At 41.1% G+C, this 19,584-nt stretch overlaps 1 protein-coding gene across 2 annotated transcripts in view; it reads left to right on the top strand.

The window, feature by feature from the left end:
- LOC129815004 (contactin-4-like) overlaps nt 1-19,584 on the top strand; it is a 99,935-nt gene that overhangs the window by 50,962 nt on the left and 29,389 nt on the right. The window contains exons 1-4 of one of the 2 annotated variants that reach the window (XM_055868240.1): nt 11,806-12,029; nt 16,264-16,407; nt 18,265-18,391; nt 18,543-18,712. In XM_055868240.1, coding sequence (XP_055724215.1) covers nt 16,347-16,407; nt 18,265-18,391; nt 18,543-18,712 — 358 coding nt within the window. In that variant the 5' untranslated portion in view covers nt 11,806-12,029; nt 16,264-16,346. Of the gene's footprint in view, nt 1-11,805; nt 12,030-16,263; nt 16,408-18,264; nt 18,392-18,542; nt 18,713-19,584 lie in introns of those variants that run through there. The other variant, XM_055868239.1, reaches the window with a different exon arrangement.

Here is a 19,584-nt window from a genome sequence, read left to right as displayed (position 1 = left end):
ACATGTAGTGTGTACAGTATGTGTGCCATTTAGATGGTGAATGGGCAAGAGAAAATATTTAAGTGGCTTTGAACGGGGTATGGTAGTAGGTGCCAGGCTCACCGGTTTGAGTGTGTCAAGAACTGCAACGCTGCTGGGTTTTGTTTCCCAAGTCTATCAAGAATGGTCCATCACCAAAAGGACATCCAGGCACAACTGACACAAGTGTGGGAAGCATTGGAGTCAACATGGGCCATCATCCCTGTGGAATGCTTTCGACACCTTGTAGAGTCCATGACATGACAAATTGAGGCTGTTCTGAGGGCAAAAGGGCATGCCACTCAATATTAAGAAGGTGTTTCTAATGTTTTGTACACTCAGTGCATATCAGTAGTTTGTGGCTGGGCTATGGTGGGTCTGCATTGGATTGATTTAAAATCCTCATTGTGGGCTCAAGCTGTTTATCTACAGAATATTCCTTCACTTTGGACCAGAAATCACTCTGACAGTTTGAGGTTCAAATATGTTGAGGGGTTAAAAGCTATCCAGTTAAAACAAGCTACTCCTCGCCCTCACAGCAAAGGTCAAGGAACATTCAAGACCCCTCGACACTATCAAAACCAATTACCCAGTAGGGCTCTAGCAGCTAAGGAGTTTGAGAACCCAGCTACCCTTGCTTGTAATCAAATGGCGTCTTGTAAACAATTCATACAGATAAACACACATTAGAATAGAGACGCAAAATCATCTCTGGGAGAATGAGGACTAAGATGTTAGTCTGGTGAATATGGAAGACCTATTTGAAGGGGTTTTCTTTCTCTCTGGTACGTTGTTTTAAACTGGCTGGGGGTGGCTGGGTTAGACAACATAATACGCCTTCTTCAAGTGCTTGAAAAATACATCCTTCCATCCTTGAAATACTGCACTATTCTATTATGTGTCAGATTGAGATTCATGGAAAAGGAAGGCTATGGTTTTCAGGTTTTCGAGCAAAGTCAGACATGGCCCAGACGAGATTACCAAACTGTTGACAGTTTAGCTGTGAATCAGCTGAACTCATGTCTTTTTTTTAAACACCTCAGCCACATTGAAATTAACTCACAGTTGGAGATAATCTGTAGTTATTACAGCTTTTCATGGTACCGCTCTGAAGTTTAGGGGCTCTGTACAATTTCACCTGACAGAAATACACCCATATTTTGGGGGTTTTGCTGACTTGAAGGCTACTCATTGTTAGGTGGCATCTAGGACAGATTCAAATTTGTGGTAAACATGGCAATTGTTACTTTCCTGAATATGTATTGCATATTCCTGTGATTGTAGGCTTGGGGAATTATCTAATTGCTATTCTGGCACATTGTGAACAGGTTTACTATTCAACGGTAGAGAGTTTCGGACTCAAATTCAGTGGTGAGCGTTGTTCTTATTCCACTTCCTCCTGTCAGACATAGCGGGACATGCTTTTGATTGGCATCCCTTTTACCAGGAACGGTTTGGATAATGTTCTGCATCTTAGCTGTTCCATTCCAATGAGCTCTGCCTCCGAACTAATTGGCCTTAGTGTGAAAACATTTTTTTTTCAGCAGGCTCTGACAGGCTAGGCAAACCACTGATTGGTGCAGCTGCATGCCTACTGTTCTAAAAATGTATATGGAGTTTGTTACTATCTGTTTTTTGGGTTATGAATGTAAATTACTGACTGTCCTTTCTTTCTTTCGTTTTTCTCTCTTTCTTTCTTGCAGCTGTCGTTCTACTTAGTTGTCTTAGTAGAATATGATTTTAGAGTGGATACAGCCTTGTGTTTCCTTGTACGACTGATGTGACACCTCAGTATGGTCTCATTGTCATGAAACCACTTCACTTGCCACATTCAAAGGTTTCATAAACATTCTGTCTCCCATTAAGGGACATCACTTTTGTCCAAAGTCTGTGCTTGAATCATGCCTGTGGTCTTGATCCAATATCAGGGAGTCATTGTTTTTGGAGATTTGCTAAGTAAACAACATTTAGATCAATCATTTAGAAAATATATGTACATTACCCTCAATGTTTGCAAAGAACAGGAAATTGCTGTATTTAAAAATATACATGCCCAGTTTAATTTTCCCTGATAGGGATTTTGTTATTTTTCAAAAACATATGATATCAGGCATATTCACAAAAGGTCTCTTGATAGGCTCTGTGTATGAGCACAAGCATAATAATGGAAGATCGCATCTAGATTTTCTCTACTTTTCTCTACCATTTATCATTGAGACTATGAGAGGGGAACTGTCCAGCTTTGCATACTATAATTGGATCGAGAACGATTGTTTGGCCTATATCAAACCTTGGCCCTGTTAGAATGAATGGAGTTCATCTCATTGTCACTTTTATTATCTTTTATTGAAGACGTGTATCAAAGGTACATTGACATTCCACATGTCATGCTGCCTGGTGGTAATAAAGTCTGTTTATAACAGGCCCACCAGATTCAGACGATTATAACCAAGAAAACACATTACAACGCTACCTAAATAAACGGACATTTGATGGTTCCAAAAGGGTTCTTTGACTGTTCCCATAGTATAACCCCTTTGAGTTCCATGTAAAAACCCTCAGTGGAAAGGGCTCTACATGGAACCCAAAAGGGGTTTGTCAAAGGTTTCTCCAATGAGGACAGCCGAAGAACCCCTTTAGGTTCGAGATAGGGGGGGAAAAAAGGTGCTGAGTGTACTGTATGGTTATTATTGAATACTATTACCAACAAAGTGATCGCTTGCTTGCCTATTTGCTTAGATTTTCTCTGAAGAAATGGCTTACGGTGTGTGGTGCCTCTGGCAGCAACGATACAACTGGAGCACCCAAGCATGTGGTAAGGATTTGGCGGTAGCAAAAAAGGATAGTAGTAGTGCAGTGGCAAGGAAGGTGCACTAGTATCCTATTGTATATTACCAAATAGTAGAGGTTTTGTGTAAATAACGCAAGAAGTGAATCCACTGTTCCAAGTTCCTTTTCTCGCACTGCAATTTCACTTCAGTTCTGAGTCACAGCTGACTGTTCCGGTGTGATCATTGCTGCTTTCTGCAGCGTTGATATGTTACCGCTGGGTTCATTACAGTTTGTCACAGGCAGCAGACACCATGTTCAAGGCCCTAATGCTTTGCATACTAATCCTCAGGCCTAGTGATTGAGTCACCAGGCAACAGCAACCCAGCCAGGTGTGATGTGGCGTGGTCAAACCCAGGAGCCCTGAGCCTCATGGCACCTAACCAGGGATGTGTCCAAAATGGCACCTTATTCCCGATATAGTGCACTACCTTTGCCCGGAGCAGTGCACTATGTAGGGAATAGGGTGCCATTTCAGACACAACCCAGGGTTCTATCCAAGCAGCCTTTTCTTAGGAAATGTCAGACATGTAAGGTTATTTGCCATCATAAATGTTCCCGCTGAACTGCACAGGAGCGAGGCTCTTGATGTAATTTGTCGGCATGATCAAACAAGACAGACTAGAAATAAGGTGTACTGAAGGTTGTGGGGGTCAATTTGTGACCCGTCCTCATAAATGAAAATGTGTTGAATCTGAGGTGGAAAATGGACCTGTAATTAGTTATGTCATATGGAACATCTACTTTGTATATGGCATAATTTACTGAAGGATTCCAGATTAGTCCAATACAGTAGCACAGGCTTTCTGGATGATAAATGAGGTGAGTCCCTTTAAAATAGAGACACCTTCAGTCAGAAGCCCTCCATGTTGTTAATGATCATCGGCAGCAAGTTTGCCATCAATTACAGTGACATGACGATGTGAGTTGTGTCTCCAGAGGAATTCTATGTTCCACGGTGCTAAAGCACAGGGAGACGTGCAAATGAGCCTTGTGGACTGCTGACTGCAGCAACACCATCCCCCTGTACATGCAAGATAGTGTCACTGCAATTAGGAGCGGGCCTGTCTAATGGGGTGACAACTTGAGGAATATTTCGAGGCCACCAGTGTGAAGGGCTCAGCGGAGGTGCTGTGCACTGCTGCAGGCTTCAAATGGACTTAGTCAGAGTAAACCATGTCTTAATTGATGGCAAGGAGATCAAAGTTACAGGACTTGCGGATAAAGGGCAAAGCCATGATGATTTGGGTAACAGTGGAGTTCAGGGCAGAAGTCCAGAGGAGCAGTAAACATTGGGCTTTGAGGGGCTGGCACGCACTCTCAGTCACTGAGACGATCTATTCTGTCTCCTCAGTGGTTTCTGAGCTTAGAACAGCTTACACTATTGCAACCTGCCTCTAATTGAGAACCATATCAGGCAACACATTTAACCCAACATAGAAACACATAACATAGAATACCCACCCCAACTCACGCCCTGACCAACTAAACACATACAAAAACAACAGAAAACAGGTCAGGAACGTGACAATGGAGCTGAGATACATTTTTACAGTTTTAAAGCTAATTTCCTAATTTCTACACATTTTGCCATGGAACTGAGAGAAAATGTTGCAGGTTTAAGGCCACCACACCCTAATACAGTAATTGTTTCCCCTTAATCATATCACAGTCAACTTTTAACTGTTGAATGTGGAAACAAATAGAATGATTTTTTGTCTAATTATTTTCCGGTAATATTGTGTTGAAAATATGCGAATTAAGTGATATCTCAGGAAAATATGTGCATATTTAATATCATTGTCACGTTCCTGACCTGTTTTATGTTAGTTTTGTATGTGTTAGTTGGCCAGGACGTGAGTTTGGGTGGGCAGTCTATGTTTTGTGTTTCTATGTTGGTTTAATAGGGTGACCTGATATGGCTCTCAATTAGAGGCAGGTGGTTTTCATGTCCTCTGATTGAGAGCCATATTAAGGTAGGTGTTTTCACATTGTTTGTTGTGGGTGGTTGTCTCCTGTGTCAGTGTCTGTGTATGTTACGCCACACGGGACTGTTTCGGTTTGTTTGTTCGTTCATGTATGTAGTCTGTTTCCTGTTCATGCGTTCTTCACGTTATATGTAAGTTCGTTAGTTCAGGTCTGTCTACATCGTTTATTTGTTTTGTAGTTTATCAAGTGTATTTCGTTTCGTCTTGTTAAATAAATCATTATGTCATTTCACAACGCTGCGTTTTGGTCGAATCCCTGCTCCTCCTCTTCGGATGAAGAATACCGTTACAATCATGCAAGTTTTCCAACAATTGTTTACAGACAGATTATTTCACTTATCACAACCCACTGTATCACAATTCCAGTGGGTTAGAAGTTTACATACAATAAGTTGACTGTGCCTTTTAAACAGCTTGGAAAATTCCAGAAAATGATGTCATGGCTTGAGAAGCTTCTGATTGGCCAATTGACATAATTTGAGTCAATTGGAGGTGTACCTGTGGATATATTTCAAGGCCTACCTTCAAACTCAGTGCCTCTTGGCTTGACATTATGGGAAAATCAAAAGAAATCAGCCAAGACCTCAGAAAATGAATGGTACACCTCCACAAGTCTGGTTCATCCTTGGGAGCAATTTCCAAACGCCTGAAGGTGCCACATTCATCTGTACAAAAAATAGTACGCAAGTATAAACACCATATGACCACGCAGCCGACATACCGCTCAGGAAGGAGACGCGTTCTGTCTCCTAGAGATGAAAGTACTTTGGTGCGAAAAGTGCAAATCAATCCCAGAACAACAGCAAAGGACCTTGTGAAGATGTTGGAGGAAACAGGTACAAAAGTATCTATATCCACAGTAAAACGAGTCCTATATCGACATAACCTGAAAGGCCGCTCAGCGAGGAAGAAGCCACTGCTCTAAAACCACCATAAAAAAGCCAGACTATGGTTTGCAACTGCACATGGGAACAAAGATCATACTTTTTGGAGAAATGTCCTCTGGGCTGATGATACAAAAGTAGAACTGTTTGGCCATAATGACCATTGTTATGTTTGGAGTAAAAAGGGGGAGGCTTGCAAGCCAAATAACATCATCCCAACCGTGAAGCACGGGGTGGCAGCATCATGTTGTGGGGGTGATTTGCTGCAAGAGGGACTGGTGCACTTCACAAAATAGATGGCATCATGAGCATGGAAAATGATGTGGATATATTGAAGCAACATCTCAAGACATCAGTGAGGAAGTTAAAGCTTGGTTGCAAATGGGTCTTCCAAATGAACAATGACCCCAAGCAAACTTCCAAAGTTGTGGCAAAATGGCTTAAGGACAACAAAGTCAAGGTATTGGAGTGGCCCTGACCTCAATCCCATAGAAAATTTGTGGGCAGAACTGAAAAAGCGCGTGCGAGCAAGGAGGCCTAGAAACCTGACTCAGTTACACCAACTCTGTCAGGAGGAATGGTTTAAAATTCACCCAACATATTGTGGGAAGCTTGTGGAAGGCTACACAAAACGTTTCACCCAAGTTAAACAATGTAAAGACAATGTTACCAAATACTAGTGTTTGTAAACTTCTGACCCACTGGGAATGTGATGAAAGAAATAAAAGCTGAAATAAATCATTCTCTCTACTATTATTCTGACATTTCACATTCTTAAAATAAAGTGGTGATCCTAACTTACCTAAAACAAGGCACATTTTTACTAGGATTAAATGTCAGGAATTGTGAAACTGAGTTTAAATGTATTTTGCTAAGTGTATGTAAACTTCTGACTTCAACTGTAAATTATGTGTGATTCAATGTAGTGAGCTTTGAAGTTATGGATGTATGTCCATTTAAAAGTGGTTACAATTCATTACATTTGGTAGCGATAGTATGATTATAAACTAATCAAAATATAAATTTTCACCAGCTTTTTGAAATTTTGTATTTGTATTATTGATACTAATATTGATGGACCAAAATAACCCAAAGTAGATGCAAAAATGTAATTTTAGCCTGGGCTTAAGCTAATTTAATGTGATTGTCCATATTCTGCCATGCAGCTGACAGAACATTGTCTGTTTTTAAAGCTTATTTCCCTAAATCTATGCATTTTGCCATGGCTATTTCTGTGTTCTTATGCGCAAACATAATAATAAAATCAGTACTGCTAAATGTATTGTTTTGGGAATTTTAAATTCTCTCTGACTGTGTAGATAGATGGTGGTTGTCAGTTCTCAAATATAATATTATTTAAAAAATATATGTAGGTGTATTTTCTACATAATTTACATCTAGTTTAGGTAATTTAAGTTTACACTGATAGATACCATTTTTTCCATACCGAAAATGAATTAGTAATACAAAAGAAATGTAATAACTTAACTGGTGGAATGTAAATCATTTAATAACTTCCACGTCCTATACTGCAAGGCTGTATTTTGAATCATTATGGCAATGGTGTGAATAACATCAAATTGGTAAAGTTTCACATCTCAAAATAGGTTTAAAAACACCTCCACTAACACAATTTGATTAAATCACACTCCTGCTTAGCACTCTGTCACCCTTATTTGATGTGTGTATAGTAGTGTCAGGCAGGAGGTTAAAATACATGGTGGTAAGTCAGAAAAAAATCCTCTCTTGGCTGAGCTAGATTCCAAATGGAATTGGAGAACTAGTGTTAATGGGCTTTATGTCTCTGGGGCTGTGTGTTACTAGAGGTCTCTAGTTGAAGGAGACTGAAACACAGCCTAATTGAGACCTCTGAAATTGGGGTTGCAGAGAGTTTAGGGTTCATAGGCAGGCAATGGCACCGCCATGGTTTCACTGGAACAAGTAGACTACCCTTGAGGAAGAAAAATATTGAAAAATGACATGCAGTATTTAGCAGCTGTATTACTTGCTCAAATGCTAGTGATTTCAACGACCTAACCCATTTGTAGGAAGACCACTTTTAAATGATCTGCATTATTATTTCATGCTTGAGGAGTTGGAGGATTCCCCCCCCCCCCCCCATCTCAACTCTTGGACTTCAATCTGTGTGATCTTTTTTCCAAACCTAGCTTTAATCACTCAACTCTTGACCTTGAGAAATTGCCTTTTGACTCCATCTTGTTGTGCAGCCGTGCCCTTTTGATCTTGCTTTAAAGATTCTCTAGTAGATAATTCGCTGGTTAACACTAAAGCAAGGGTATATCTTGATTTCGAAAGTACATTTAATTATTGTATGATTATGAAAACAGCACTTTCCTTTTATATATGAGCCATGGACATAACAATAAAATGTGCAATAAAAAATCTATAAATTATGAAAATGTTATCTATATAAAAAAAGCTCTGCATTACCATAGATTATTTCTATGGTGAGGTGAGTACAGTAGATAGGTCGATAGGGGTTTCAGATGCTTTTTAATTTTCAGTCCAATGGAATGGTATCTGCAGCTTTTACAGGGGCTGCAATCTGAAGACTGTGAACTGAGGGACGCTTCTCCTGAGCAAAGCTGTTCTGAGCTCTACTACGCAGATTGCACCCTTTGGAATCTCTGAACAGATTCATCCAGCAGATGCAACAAAAGGCCATGAATTTTTTAGATTGTAACTTCATTGTTGGGTTTTTTTCCCCTCGAGGTGCATTTATGTTTTATGTCCTTCACTGCCGACCTCTGAGCCCACCACCTAGTTTATCACCTCTCCTATTCTTATGGATGTAGGAGGAATAATCGGAGTGGCATTGACCTGTTTTGTTGGGTGTGGGTGCTTTGTCAGAGCCCCTGTCAAGGAAAGCGGTCACAGTTCATGCCTAACCTTTAGCAGAATTAGTCACTCACTCTGTGACCTAGCAGAGATGATGGACTCCTTCTTCTTTCTCCGAAATACCACTGCTGTCTCCCACATTATTCAGGTGAATGACAGCTGCAATTCCCCGGTGGGACCCACAACCAGGCTGTTGACAGAACCCGGAACCCGGAACAGTTCTGGTAATATTATACACAGTGATGATGCGTGTTTTACAGTATGAGCAGTTGTAATTTGAAGTTTATTTTTTCTCACTTTTTCGCAGCATATATTTTCAAAGGCATGTAATATTTGACTCAGGGCAAAGTAGTATTTACAGAAACGTACATTTTGTCTGACAGTACGAATAAAATGGTTCCACCGACGTAGATAAGCATTGCTGTTAGGTTTCTCTTGATCTCACCTTTTTATATCCGTTTGGAATTGGTCCTAATGTCCCTTCGCCCTACAGTAACAGTTATTTCCTATCTGGCTAGCTGGTGAATGGGGCTGCAGCTCCCTTGTCGGCAAATACATCACTTGTATAAGAAGTGATCAATTGGAGACGAAAGGCCTGATACAACACAGTTGAATATTTCTGGGGCCTGTAATTTGATTCAATGAATTATTCATGGGAGGTCCTGTAATGAATGTTAAAAGAGTTTCCCTATCATTCATAATCTCCGGGGCTGCAGTAATGTGACTCTCTTGCTTCGGGCACTTAGTGGCGTTGCCAAAAGGCTGCTGAGCATGTAAGGAAGTTGTGGAACGAGAGCAATTTTAAGTGTATGCTGAGAAAGATTCAAATGTTAACACCGATACTATGGCTGAGGATTATGGAATAAATAGGAACAACTCTGTACTCAGGATGAGGATTTTTGATAAAGAATACAATACGATGAATGTCTGAGTGTATTTGTCTGATTCGCTATTGTAGAATCTGATACTGTGACAACACTGTGTTCCATTTCACATTATTAACATACTGTAAAACCAGCACTGTTCATAAAGACCAGTACCATTTCACATTATTAATATACTGTAAAACCAGCACTGTTCATAAAGACCAGTACCATTTCACATTATTAACATACTGTAAAACCAGCACTGTTCATAAAGACCAGTACCATTTCACCAAGTTCTTTGACATTTCCCTTTTTATATAGCTGATAATTACAGTGTCTAGACTACAAGTTAAAAGTTCAATCTAAGCAATCATATTCTCCTTGAAACTTTTCACTGTGCTTAACATAGGCTTATGTGTGCTCATTATCAACTTACTTGTTATTGAGTAAGATACAGTAGGCTACAACAAAAAAACGAGCTGTGAAAAATAGCGTGTCGAAAGCAACTCACTGGAAACAATGGCATGAACCTGATTACCTGTCACCCCTTAAAATATAAAAGCCATTAGTCCAGAGCAGCATAACACCATACTCCAACACCCGTCCTCTTAGCTCAACAGGGAAGGAATATAGATATGACTTGTTATGGGTGGTTTTATATAGCACCCAACTGGGAACAGCATACCATATCCATTCCCTACTGGAACTAGAGAGAGGACATTGATGTAAGGTGGATTAAATATCCACCAGTCACAGGCAGGATTATGCATAGTAATCAGCAGCCTCACGTTATGGTAAATCATGTTAATTTAATAAAGAATTGCCTTGCCTTGTTCCCCTCCTCATTACGCTCCTATTGAGATACAGCCATTCCGGTAAAATGAGATCTTGAATATCACTGCTGCTGCTTAAATTTATTGGGATTTTTCATAATAGAAATATAATGCAGGGCTGTAAACTAGGTCTTAGACTCTGTCTCTCTCTCCTTTCTATCTCTCTCTGTCTCTGTCTCCCGCTCTCGGTCTGTTCACTCTCTGTCTCCTCTCTCTCTCTCTCCTCTCTCTGTCTCTGTCTGTCTCTCTGTCTCTGTCTGTCTCTCTCTCTATGTCTCTCTCTCTCCTCTCTCTGTCTCTGTCTGTCTCTCTCTCTCTGTCTCTGTCTGTCTCTCTCTCTATGTCTCTCTCTCTACTCTCTCTCTGTCTCTGTCTGTCTCTCTTTCTGTCTCTCTCTGTCTCTCTCTCTATGTCTCTGTCTGTCTCTCTGTCTCTGTCTCTCTCTCCCGCTCTCGGTCTCCACTCTCTCACTGTCTCCTCTCTCTTTCTCTGTCTTTCTTTCTCTCTCTTTCTTTCTCTCTCTCTCTCTCCCTCTTTCTCTCTCAATTCAAGTCAAGGGGCTTTATTGGCATGGGAAACATGTGTTTACATTGCCAAAGCAAGTGAAATAGATAATAAACAAAAGTGAAATAAACAATAAAAAAATGAACACTAAACAAGAATCTCTCTCTGAAAAAGAACCATTCATCATAATGATTAAGTAACACAAGTTTTGTGTTAAGTAATCTTTTCTTATTATTGTTGAGTCTTAGGTTTTTTCGCTGAATGTCAAATTGCCTAGCAAACATACACATACACTAGTTTGGTTGGAAATTAAATCATTCATTCTCACCAGTTGTATTACCTTTTGCCTGTTTCAGGCATTTCACAGCAACTTGCTCAATGGTCCTCTTTAAGACTGTTGTGATATTGTTTGCTTATTTTGGGATAATAAATGCCCTTTTTCAGATGTTGCACTGTAGAGTATGTATGCAGAGTGCTTTTTATTAAGGCCACTGCAAGCGAGGCTCTATCCACCTGCAGAAACAATCTGTCTTTTTGTGATAGCTCTGCTGGTGTCTGCCATGCTGGAAACCAAATTACAATGAGTAAATGGCTTCTGTGGTGCTAGCACAGGAATTCAGGTCATTGTGATTGGTGTGTGTGTGTGTGTGTGTATGTGCGCGTGTGTTTGTGTATCACACCAATGCCTCTTAGAAATGGTGATACCCTATGAAGTAGCTACCACTTGTACAAAATATCTTTATATAATTTTACCACTTCACAACATTGTAGAAAAGTTAAAAGGGCAGTATTTAACTTATTGATTTTCGGCTCTGTATAATACACAAACTCTGTCAAACAAATTATGATCTGGGATCGATCAGATGGATTAAACTTGTAGTGTTGTTTGTCACATTTGTATCACTATTTCACATCCAGTCATTCTTTTCTTCAGGATTTCAAGGACAATCCTTGAGTCCTGCCGTGGTGGATTGCTGGCATCAGTGGTGCCATAATTGTGCGGCGCCATGAAGGGGCAGGGCACAAAAGAAATGTTCCCTGTGATCAGGGATACACACTGTGTTACAGACCGATAGCAGCAGCAAGGCACAGAGCTGCCCGAGCTCCCACCATTTCAGTGGCTCCTGTCCGGCTTCAGATTCAGCTCACACGGTCTCTGAGCTCGCTCTCTCTCTCTTAGCAGACCAAAGGAAGGGGCTGATTGTGTCTCAGCTCCTGGGGAAGTAGAGGGCTCTCTCCAGTTACTCTGTGAGTACTCAATCAGTGGGAAGCATGGTTGTCAGTGGAGCTGGTGATTTATTTCATACTGTAAAAGAGTGCGACTGGGTGTTATTTAAGGTACAAGAGCTGTTGCTGTTGCTACTGTAATCCCATTTTTCCATTTTGTGTGTGTGTGTGTGTGCGTGTGTGCCTGTGTGTGTGTGCGTGTGAATTTCCACTTATTCATGTCTTTACGCCCACATTACATTTAGCGGGCTGTGAATATTCAACATACAGTATCTGCAGCTGTCCCTGGTGCTGATCGGTGTTAGCTACTTTATTGGGGATGGCACTTACAGTATCGTCTTATCACAGATTTCAAGCTGTAAGGACTAGAATGAACTGGTTACTTTCAGTTCTGTGCATGACTGCCCTCCAGAACCATTATCTTACCATTTCCTTCCCCTTATAACACTTTGACTGAAAAAGCTCTCTTCCCCTCAAGGACAACAGTCATTTGTATGAGTGTAAAGATTAATCTGTGGGTTAATTTGAGCTACTGTATCTTCACTTTGTCCTTCCCTCTTCGTTGCCTGTTGACTCCGTGAAATCACTTTAGTGTTGGCGTGAATGTTGAAAAGCAAGACAGGAAATAACAGGATGGTACTGGTCAACGTTACTCTTCCCCTCATCTAGCTAGCAACATGTTTAGCCCTTAGCCAGTAAATGTTGATTGACATCCAGCCACCATAGTGTTTGCCTAGCCCCTGCTCCCCCATGAATGGAAACGGCTTGACAGTAATCTGAGATCAAGGAGATTACAGGAGTGTTTTGGAGAGGCGAGCTTTGATATGATCAAGGCCATAAATGAAAGGGGATGGACAAGATTTAATTCATTCTGTACCCCCGGTATAATATTTCATAGCAATAATTAAGGTCTGTCCATTGCAACATTGGATCTCTGAGTGCGCCCTTCTCCTTGGCGTTGCAAATTTCACAGAGAAAGTGTTTAGTCCAGCCTGGTCCAGGCACTCTATGCCATGATTAACCCTAACAAAATGAGGCCTTTGAAACCACGAGTGTGGGATTTTGTGTACTAGTCTTATTTACAGGAGTAAGCTCCAAAAACATGCCTTAATTACCTCTGGCTAGACCGCTGATGTTAATTTTCCGTGGTCACGTGTTATAGCCAATTACTCAGGAACTAATGAAGTGGAACTCTGCTCAACAGAGTTCAACTGCATCCTCCTCTCAGTTCCACCTAGTTTACATATCCCACTGTGGGATGCTGCTCATCAGTAATGAACATTAAACCAGCCAATGCGTCAGACCAGAATCCAGCCGTGTCGATACCCATACCCCATTGAATCATTTCTCTCCAGCTAGCTATCTTAATCTTGGGAGGCCATTGAGGGAGAAGAGGCACATGATCTATACCACAGTGTTATTAGGGATTAATCCCTGACAGATATTTTCCCTTGCAGGCACCATTAGCTCAGATTCATCCCACTTGGTGTTTCCAACACCTGCGACCACCGTCCGCTGGGCACAAGAATTATTACCATTGTATTTTTCTCTGGTATATAAATTAATCATGGGGATCATGAGCAACTACTTTAAATTTCTGGACTGTGACCAAGAAACACATCCTCCCCAAGGATGCCCAGGACGTATGCATCATTAAAAACAGAGCAGTGCTATCTGACAGAGGAACAGTGCCATCTCTCTCAGTCGTACCGTACACTTCCGGGAATCTAGGCTCTGCATCTTGACGCTGAGCATAATCATAGCTTCCATCCATGGGGCAAAGGCAAACAGCTCCATGAGTTTGACTTTGAGCGCCAGGGGGAGAGGACGTGCTACAGTGAGGAGACAAAAGAAAGTTGATCAGCTTGAAAGTGAAACTGGACAGCTGACTAGAGCAAACATAAATTAGCATCGATCATCTGGCAGAGCAGGAACACTAATGACTTTAGGCTTCAGGGCCTTGTTAGACAACCTCAGCAATGGACTGCAATGGTTCCCCTGCCCTCCCAATCCTCTAAGTACCCATAAATAGCTATAATTCCTCAGTGATCCTAGTCGCCACAGGTATGGCTTGATTAATTCCACTCCTCTATTGCACAATTCATATTCAAGTTTGGTGGTCTACAGTATGTTTGAGTTGACATCAACTCATCCATGAACAATGTGTAGCACCTGTCTGGGTGGATAAGAGTGCCAGGATGATCCCTACAGTATGCAGCAGCAGTTCTTGGAGTTGGAAAATGTTGGAATGATTTGGATGGCCAGAATATGATGATTGGGGATCGGTATTCAAAGCCCTGATTCTACATTGTTACAGTAGGATCTACTTGGACCAAAAGGAAGAATGTCCCCTCTTGGTCAATGTACATCTCTACTGTTGGGGAATTGTTTTTGCACCGCACACTCTGCCAGAGGATTGTGTGCTCTGATTTTTTTGGCAAGCTTGCCTGAATTTAGATCACATTGATTGTGAATGACTCAGCTCAGTAGCTGGCATGTATAATTTATTGATTGCAAATAGCCGTTTTGGGTAGTTGGCTGGCAAATATTCCCAAAAGGATTCAGAGTTGAAAATTGCACACAAACTTAATATACCAAAATGGTACATACTGTATACCCCTACCAAGGACTGTAGATTGATGGTATTAGACTGGTGGTATTACAGACTGATGGTATTGCAATGGATAGGGGGGGATAGTTCATGCATTTAGCTCTCCCATGAGGGTTCAAATAGGTTCAATGTAAGTTCTGTCTATTGTTATATGGGTACTGTTTCAGCATCGGTTTTCCCCTACATGAGACAGATTCATCATCCATGTAACTCTCATAAGGGAAGGCATCAGCCACATTTCCTGTTACTGACTTATTCCTCCGTAGTTGATTGCGATTCATGGCAAGACTGTGGGCAGAATGACTAGAAAAAAGGCAGAAGGTTAAAAAAGTAGAAGATAAAGAAGATAATGGATCTAATTGAATCTCTCTTCTCATCCCTACTGAGATCTAAGCCATTTTATCTTTCCTGATTACAACTTTTCACCTTTTTCTTCCATTTAGTTTCCAACATGGCTATTTCTCACCACAGGAAACTGCACTGATTGCAAAGGGAAAAAATGATGTAAAAGTTTTGCGAATTATTGTCGACCATCGAACGTAAATTATCTGGTTTTAACATTAGAAAGTAATCTGAAAGAACATTGTATAACTGTACAAAGTGCCATTAGCTCAACTCTACAATTAGAGGGGCAGTACCTGAGTCAAGAAGTAGCCTACATTACCTATGTACAGTAGGAGTTCATGCTGAGCTTTTCATGCTGGGCACATTGTGTAACTTATAAAGGTAATGATTTTAACACCGTGTCAGAGAGAATTATTATTATTTATTTTTCTTTTAGCTTTTACTTTACTTTCCCATCAGTGTATTGATTTCTGTTCACATGGAAGGTTATCACAATCTAGGAAAATTGTGTTCCCATCTCAATTTATATCAGATATGTATTGCACCTATTCAAATGTCTCCCATGCAGGCCTGTGTAATAGTCTAGGTATTTATTTACCAATCCCAGCACATTATAATGAGCTAATGTTATTGATACCTAACCCTCTCTGTCTGGAGCTGCTGATCAAACCTGTGAAAGTGTAAAGCAGCAATTCTTTGCTCTTCACAGCAATAATAGTTCCCTCTGATGCTTCATAGAGGATATCGTCTGTGTCTGCTCTGTTTTGAAGTGGATTGCATGCCTTGCCTCTAGATGGATTGCTCTCTCTAGTTCTCTCAATAGAGGCCGGGTTAAATGAAAATGTCTCACCGCGCTGTCATATTCCCTGCCCTTTAAGAGTCACATTGGACATCTCTCCGTCACATCCTTTTCACCGCTGTATGTATCACATTATTTTCCCAGTGTAAATGTATTGAACCAGTGGTTTTAGCTAAATCTAAACAGGGCCTTTGGCAGGGCGGTTGAGCTACTCATCTGTTGCTGCTGTAAGCCTTGAATCTTTTTTCTCACTCCCTTGACTTGCTCCTGGGAGATATTGTAGCAGCAGAATGTACACACTAGATATCAGCTCCTGTGGATCAGATACTAGCTCGCCCCTCAGGCGCGAGATCTTGACCCTGCTTATTTTGATGAACTAATTATTAATGGTTGACTGATTTTCCGCAATTCCAGCTCCATTTTTCAACAGGCTCAGTGTATAGCCTATTGCTAAAGGATTGTTGTCACATTGCCCATTTTGTCTTTTCTCCTTTCCGCAGCTAAAAGGAGCAGAGTTTACACAGGAAATTTCCCCTCTCACTGGCAATTGGATGGGAAGAAAGAAAGCCTTTGACCTTGGAAAATGAAAATGTTGTTGCCATGGGAACTGTTAATCCTTCTGTCACTCACGGACTGCCTTGCTGGTAAGATGTCCCCCAAGTTGCCTTTGATACCACACCCGATCTGCATACACCCCTCTTTATGCGTTGTCTGTTTTATCATTTCCTTATCTCTTCAACGAGTATCATGCCATTCTCACCCAGGATGCATGCTGTTAGGGGGTTACCTTCGGTATGACATCACTCGTCATTTGATCTATATCACCACAAAGGATCATGTGTCAAACTCTACCAAACTTGGAGTGAAAGGTTGTGATTAACTCACAACACAATGGTTTCCATGGTGCTAATCTATTTTGTATTTCTCATTCTTCATGTCATATGTCTCGCTTTATGCCCATCTCCATGGCAATAACACTTCCTTAGCTTCTTAGCCATACCACTCAACAAACACCTGCAAGGTCCCAATTACTAACCTGAATTCTGTTTCCGTACACCGGCGTGACCTTGGAGAGGCAGAGATCTGGAGTGTCAATATAGCAGTGTATCTCCCACACTTTATGTCTGGGTATTATGAACTATCTACAGAATGGAGAGGGATTTAAAGTTGACAGGCCTGGTTGACAGATTTAAATGGAAGTCAAGCCTGGATATTTACAAGCCATCAGACAAATGTATTTAAATGTATACAGTGTATGGAGTAGGTGGCTATTGTGTTATCTATGCTGCCATCTCCATTGAGTTAGCATTTTATCTTCAGTCAGCACTTTCTCAGGGACACATACAGATCAAGGCAGCCTGGAAAAGAAAAACGACAATGACGAGAGAGGGGGGTAACAGAATGTGGAGATGTCAAAGACTTCAACTTTGTGCAAGTTGATGTATTTTCCTCATCATTGAGCTCCCATTTACATAAATACATATATAATTGATATTCAGTGTGCATGTGTAGTTTGATGACAAGTGGAGGGTGACTGCTAGCCAGGGTGAGATCTCTCCAAATTACACGAAGCACAAGCATTTCCCAGGTTGAATAGGCCAGCTATAAAAGGTTCATTCATTTATTTCCTTTAAAGGACAGAGATATGAAGCACTTCCCTTGGAGGCTGAGAAAGGAAAGGAGGTCCTCACCTCAGGCAAAGCTTCTCCCCCACACTCTCATTAGCATGATGATGATGCGGGAGGGAGTACTTCTCTTTGTCCTAGTCTTCAAGGTTAGGTACCTGTAAAAAAAAGAATTTCATATCCTTCATATGAAAGAAAAAAACCTGTTGATTTCTAAAGGGGACATTAGAACTTGGACTGTAGCTGTGGAGAGCCACCAACAGGATACTGTAGCCTACTGTGTGTCGGAACAGAGAAGACGATTAGTTCTGACGGAGGGGGGTTTACGCATTAAGGGAATGATAGCTGCATTTCAGTGGAGTTAATTACTGTAACATGGGGTAATTACTCTGGTGTATTGGTAAGTTGGCAGCAGCTTACCAAAACAGCAGACTTGACTGAGCTGCCATCCATGTCATGGGTGTGCCAACAGACGGCACGTTGGTTGGAATTCGAATGGAAAGAAGGAAAATACTGTGGAAGATGTCCCTGGACTTCCTGTATGACTTGTCCGTGAGCACTGTAAATTGCGTCGTCCTAGTATGCGTGCAGAGCTACAGGGTGTAGAGAATGTGATCAGTTAATTGGCCTCTAATTGTCAGTGTAGTATTTGTTCTCCCTCATGTCAACACTGTGGCTAGGCTATCATTGTAGCCTAAGACTACCGTATGTATAATAAAACAGGTTGGTACATAATTGGGTATAGGTTCACACAATGTATCATTTGTCCTCAGTAACTGTCCTGGCTTTCACCGTTCAGACGTAGTTGTCAGTAAAAGGTAAAAGGTAAAACTAAAGGTAAAGGTAAAACTAAAGTGTCTGTGCTCCTTCACTCAGAGAGAAACACCCGCCATGGACCTGTCTTCACTCAAGAACCAAGTGACAGCATTTTCCCCCTGAGGTTTGAGGACAACAAGGTGTTCATCAATTGTAAAGCAAAAGGAAACCCAGTCCCGCATTATAAGTAGGTGCTTGTCCTTTAAACTCTTTAGCTTTTCATACCTTTCCCCATGTCAGTATTTTCATTTAGAATACTATTTTGTCCTGTGGCCACGTTGGTTTGTACTGTCTGATAGTGAGGAATAATCATTGTGTTTGTGTGTGTGGCTCTACAGATGGAAGGTTGATGGGAGATATATTGACATGGATTTGAACTACAACCTGGTTGAAGGAAACCTGTTGATCAATAACCCCCATGCAACACATCACGGGGGCGTTTACCAGTGTATTGCTACCAATGTCTTTGGAACCATTGTCAGCAGGGAGGCCAATGTTCAGTTTGCATGTGAGTAGATTTGGAAGTCTATCTTTAATACAAAGGAACAACAAAACACTGCCATTTCAGACATTTACCTAAAACCCCATTCATTTTCAAGTGTTTTTTAGAGACATGTCTTAGACACATTCTGTTTTTCTAGTCATGACACATCAAGTGAAGATGTGATTTGCTACGATTTAAGGCACGATTAAGTACAGCACAAGCAAATCATTCAGGTTAGGAACCCCAAAAGGGTTTTTCTTCTCACTCTGGAAGCATGTTTTAATTTGATAAGAGCTGTTACTTTGGGGTAATTGCCGTGTTGACATGCACTAAGCCTGCAGCTCCATTAGTGATTAGTGTAAGTCGGAATCTTAGAATGGTTTTAACTCTGGCTTAATGTTACACCCTGACTAAATCACATCATCTGGAGCGTTTCAACAACAGATGGGTACTTTTACCTCTCGTCCTCTCACTCAAATGCACTGTGAAATTCACTCCCTCTGTAGCCGGTGAACAGATAAACATCATTCCAGACTAAAGTTATCCCATGAATCCATCAACACGTTTATTTACATCTCTGGAGATAGTGCCAAGACTAGCCCAGTTGGAATGGTCCACCTAAGTGATACGCCTTGGTAGACCTGGTTGGGTGTTCATATGTCACTGTTGTTTCTTTTTACCCTGCAGGTTTACTGACAGGCTCAGCTAATTAAACAAACCAAACCAATCCCACATTACATTAGGGAAGTTATAACCAATCTCAGGGGGTAAGGGTTTGTATTATTCATGCAGGAAGGGTGCTCCTACTTGATGTGTTCATTTAAATGGTGATAAGCCTTCGGATGAGATGAGACTTTGTTATTGTTGATATTTGCCTGCCCCCTCTTGGGATTTGA

This window comes from Salvelinus fontinalis, chromosome 18 (assembly GCF_029448725.1).
Source record: "Salvelinus fontinalis isolate EN_2023a chromosome 18, ASM2944872v1, whole genome shotgun sequence".
Lineage (NCBI taxonomy): Eukaryota > Metazoa > Chordata > Actinopteri > Salmoniformes > Salmonidae > Salvelinus > Salvelinus fontinalis.
The sequence above is the reverse complement of the archived record's forward strand: the minus strand, read 5'-3'. Positions and strand labels throughout refer to the sequence as shown.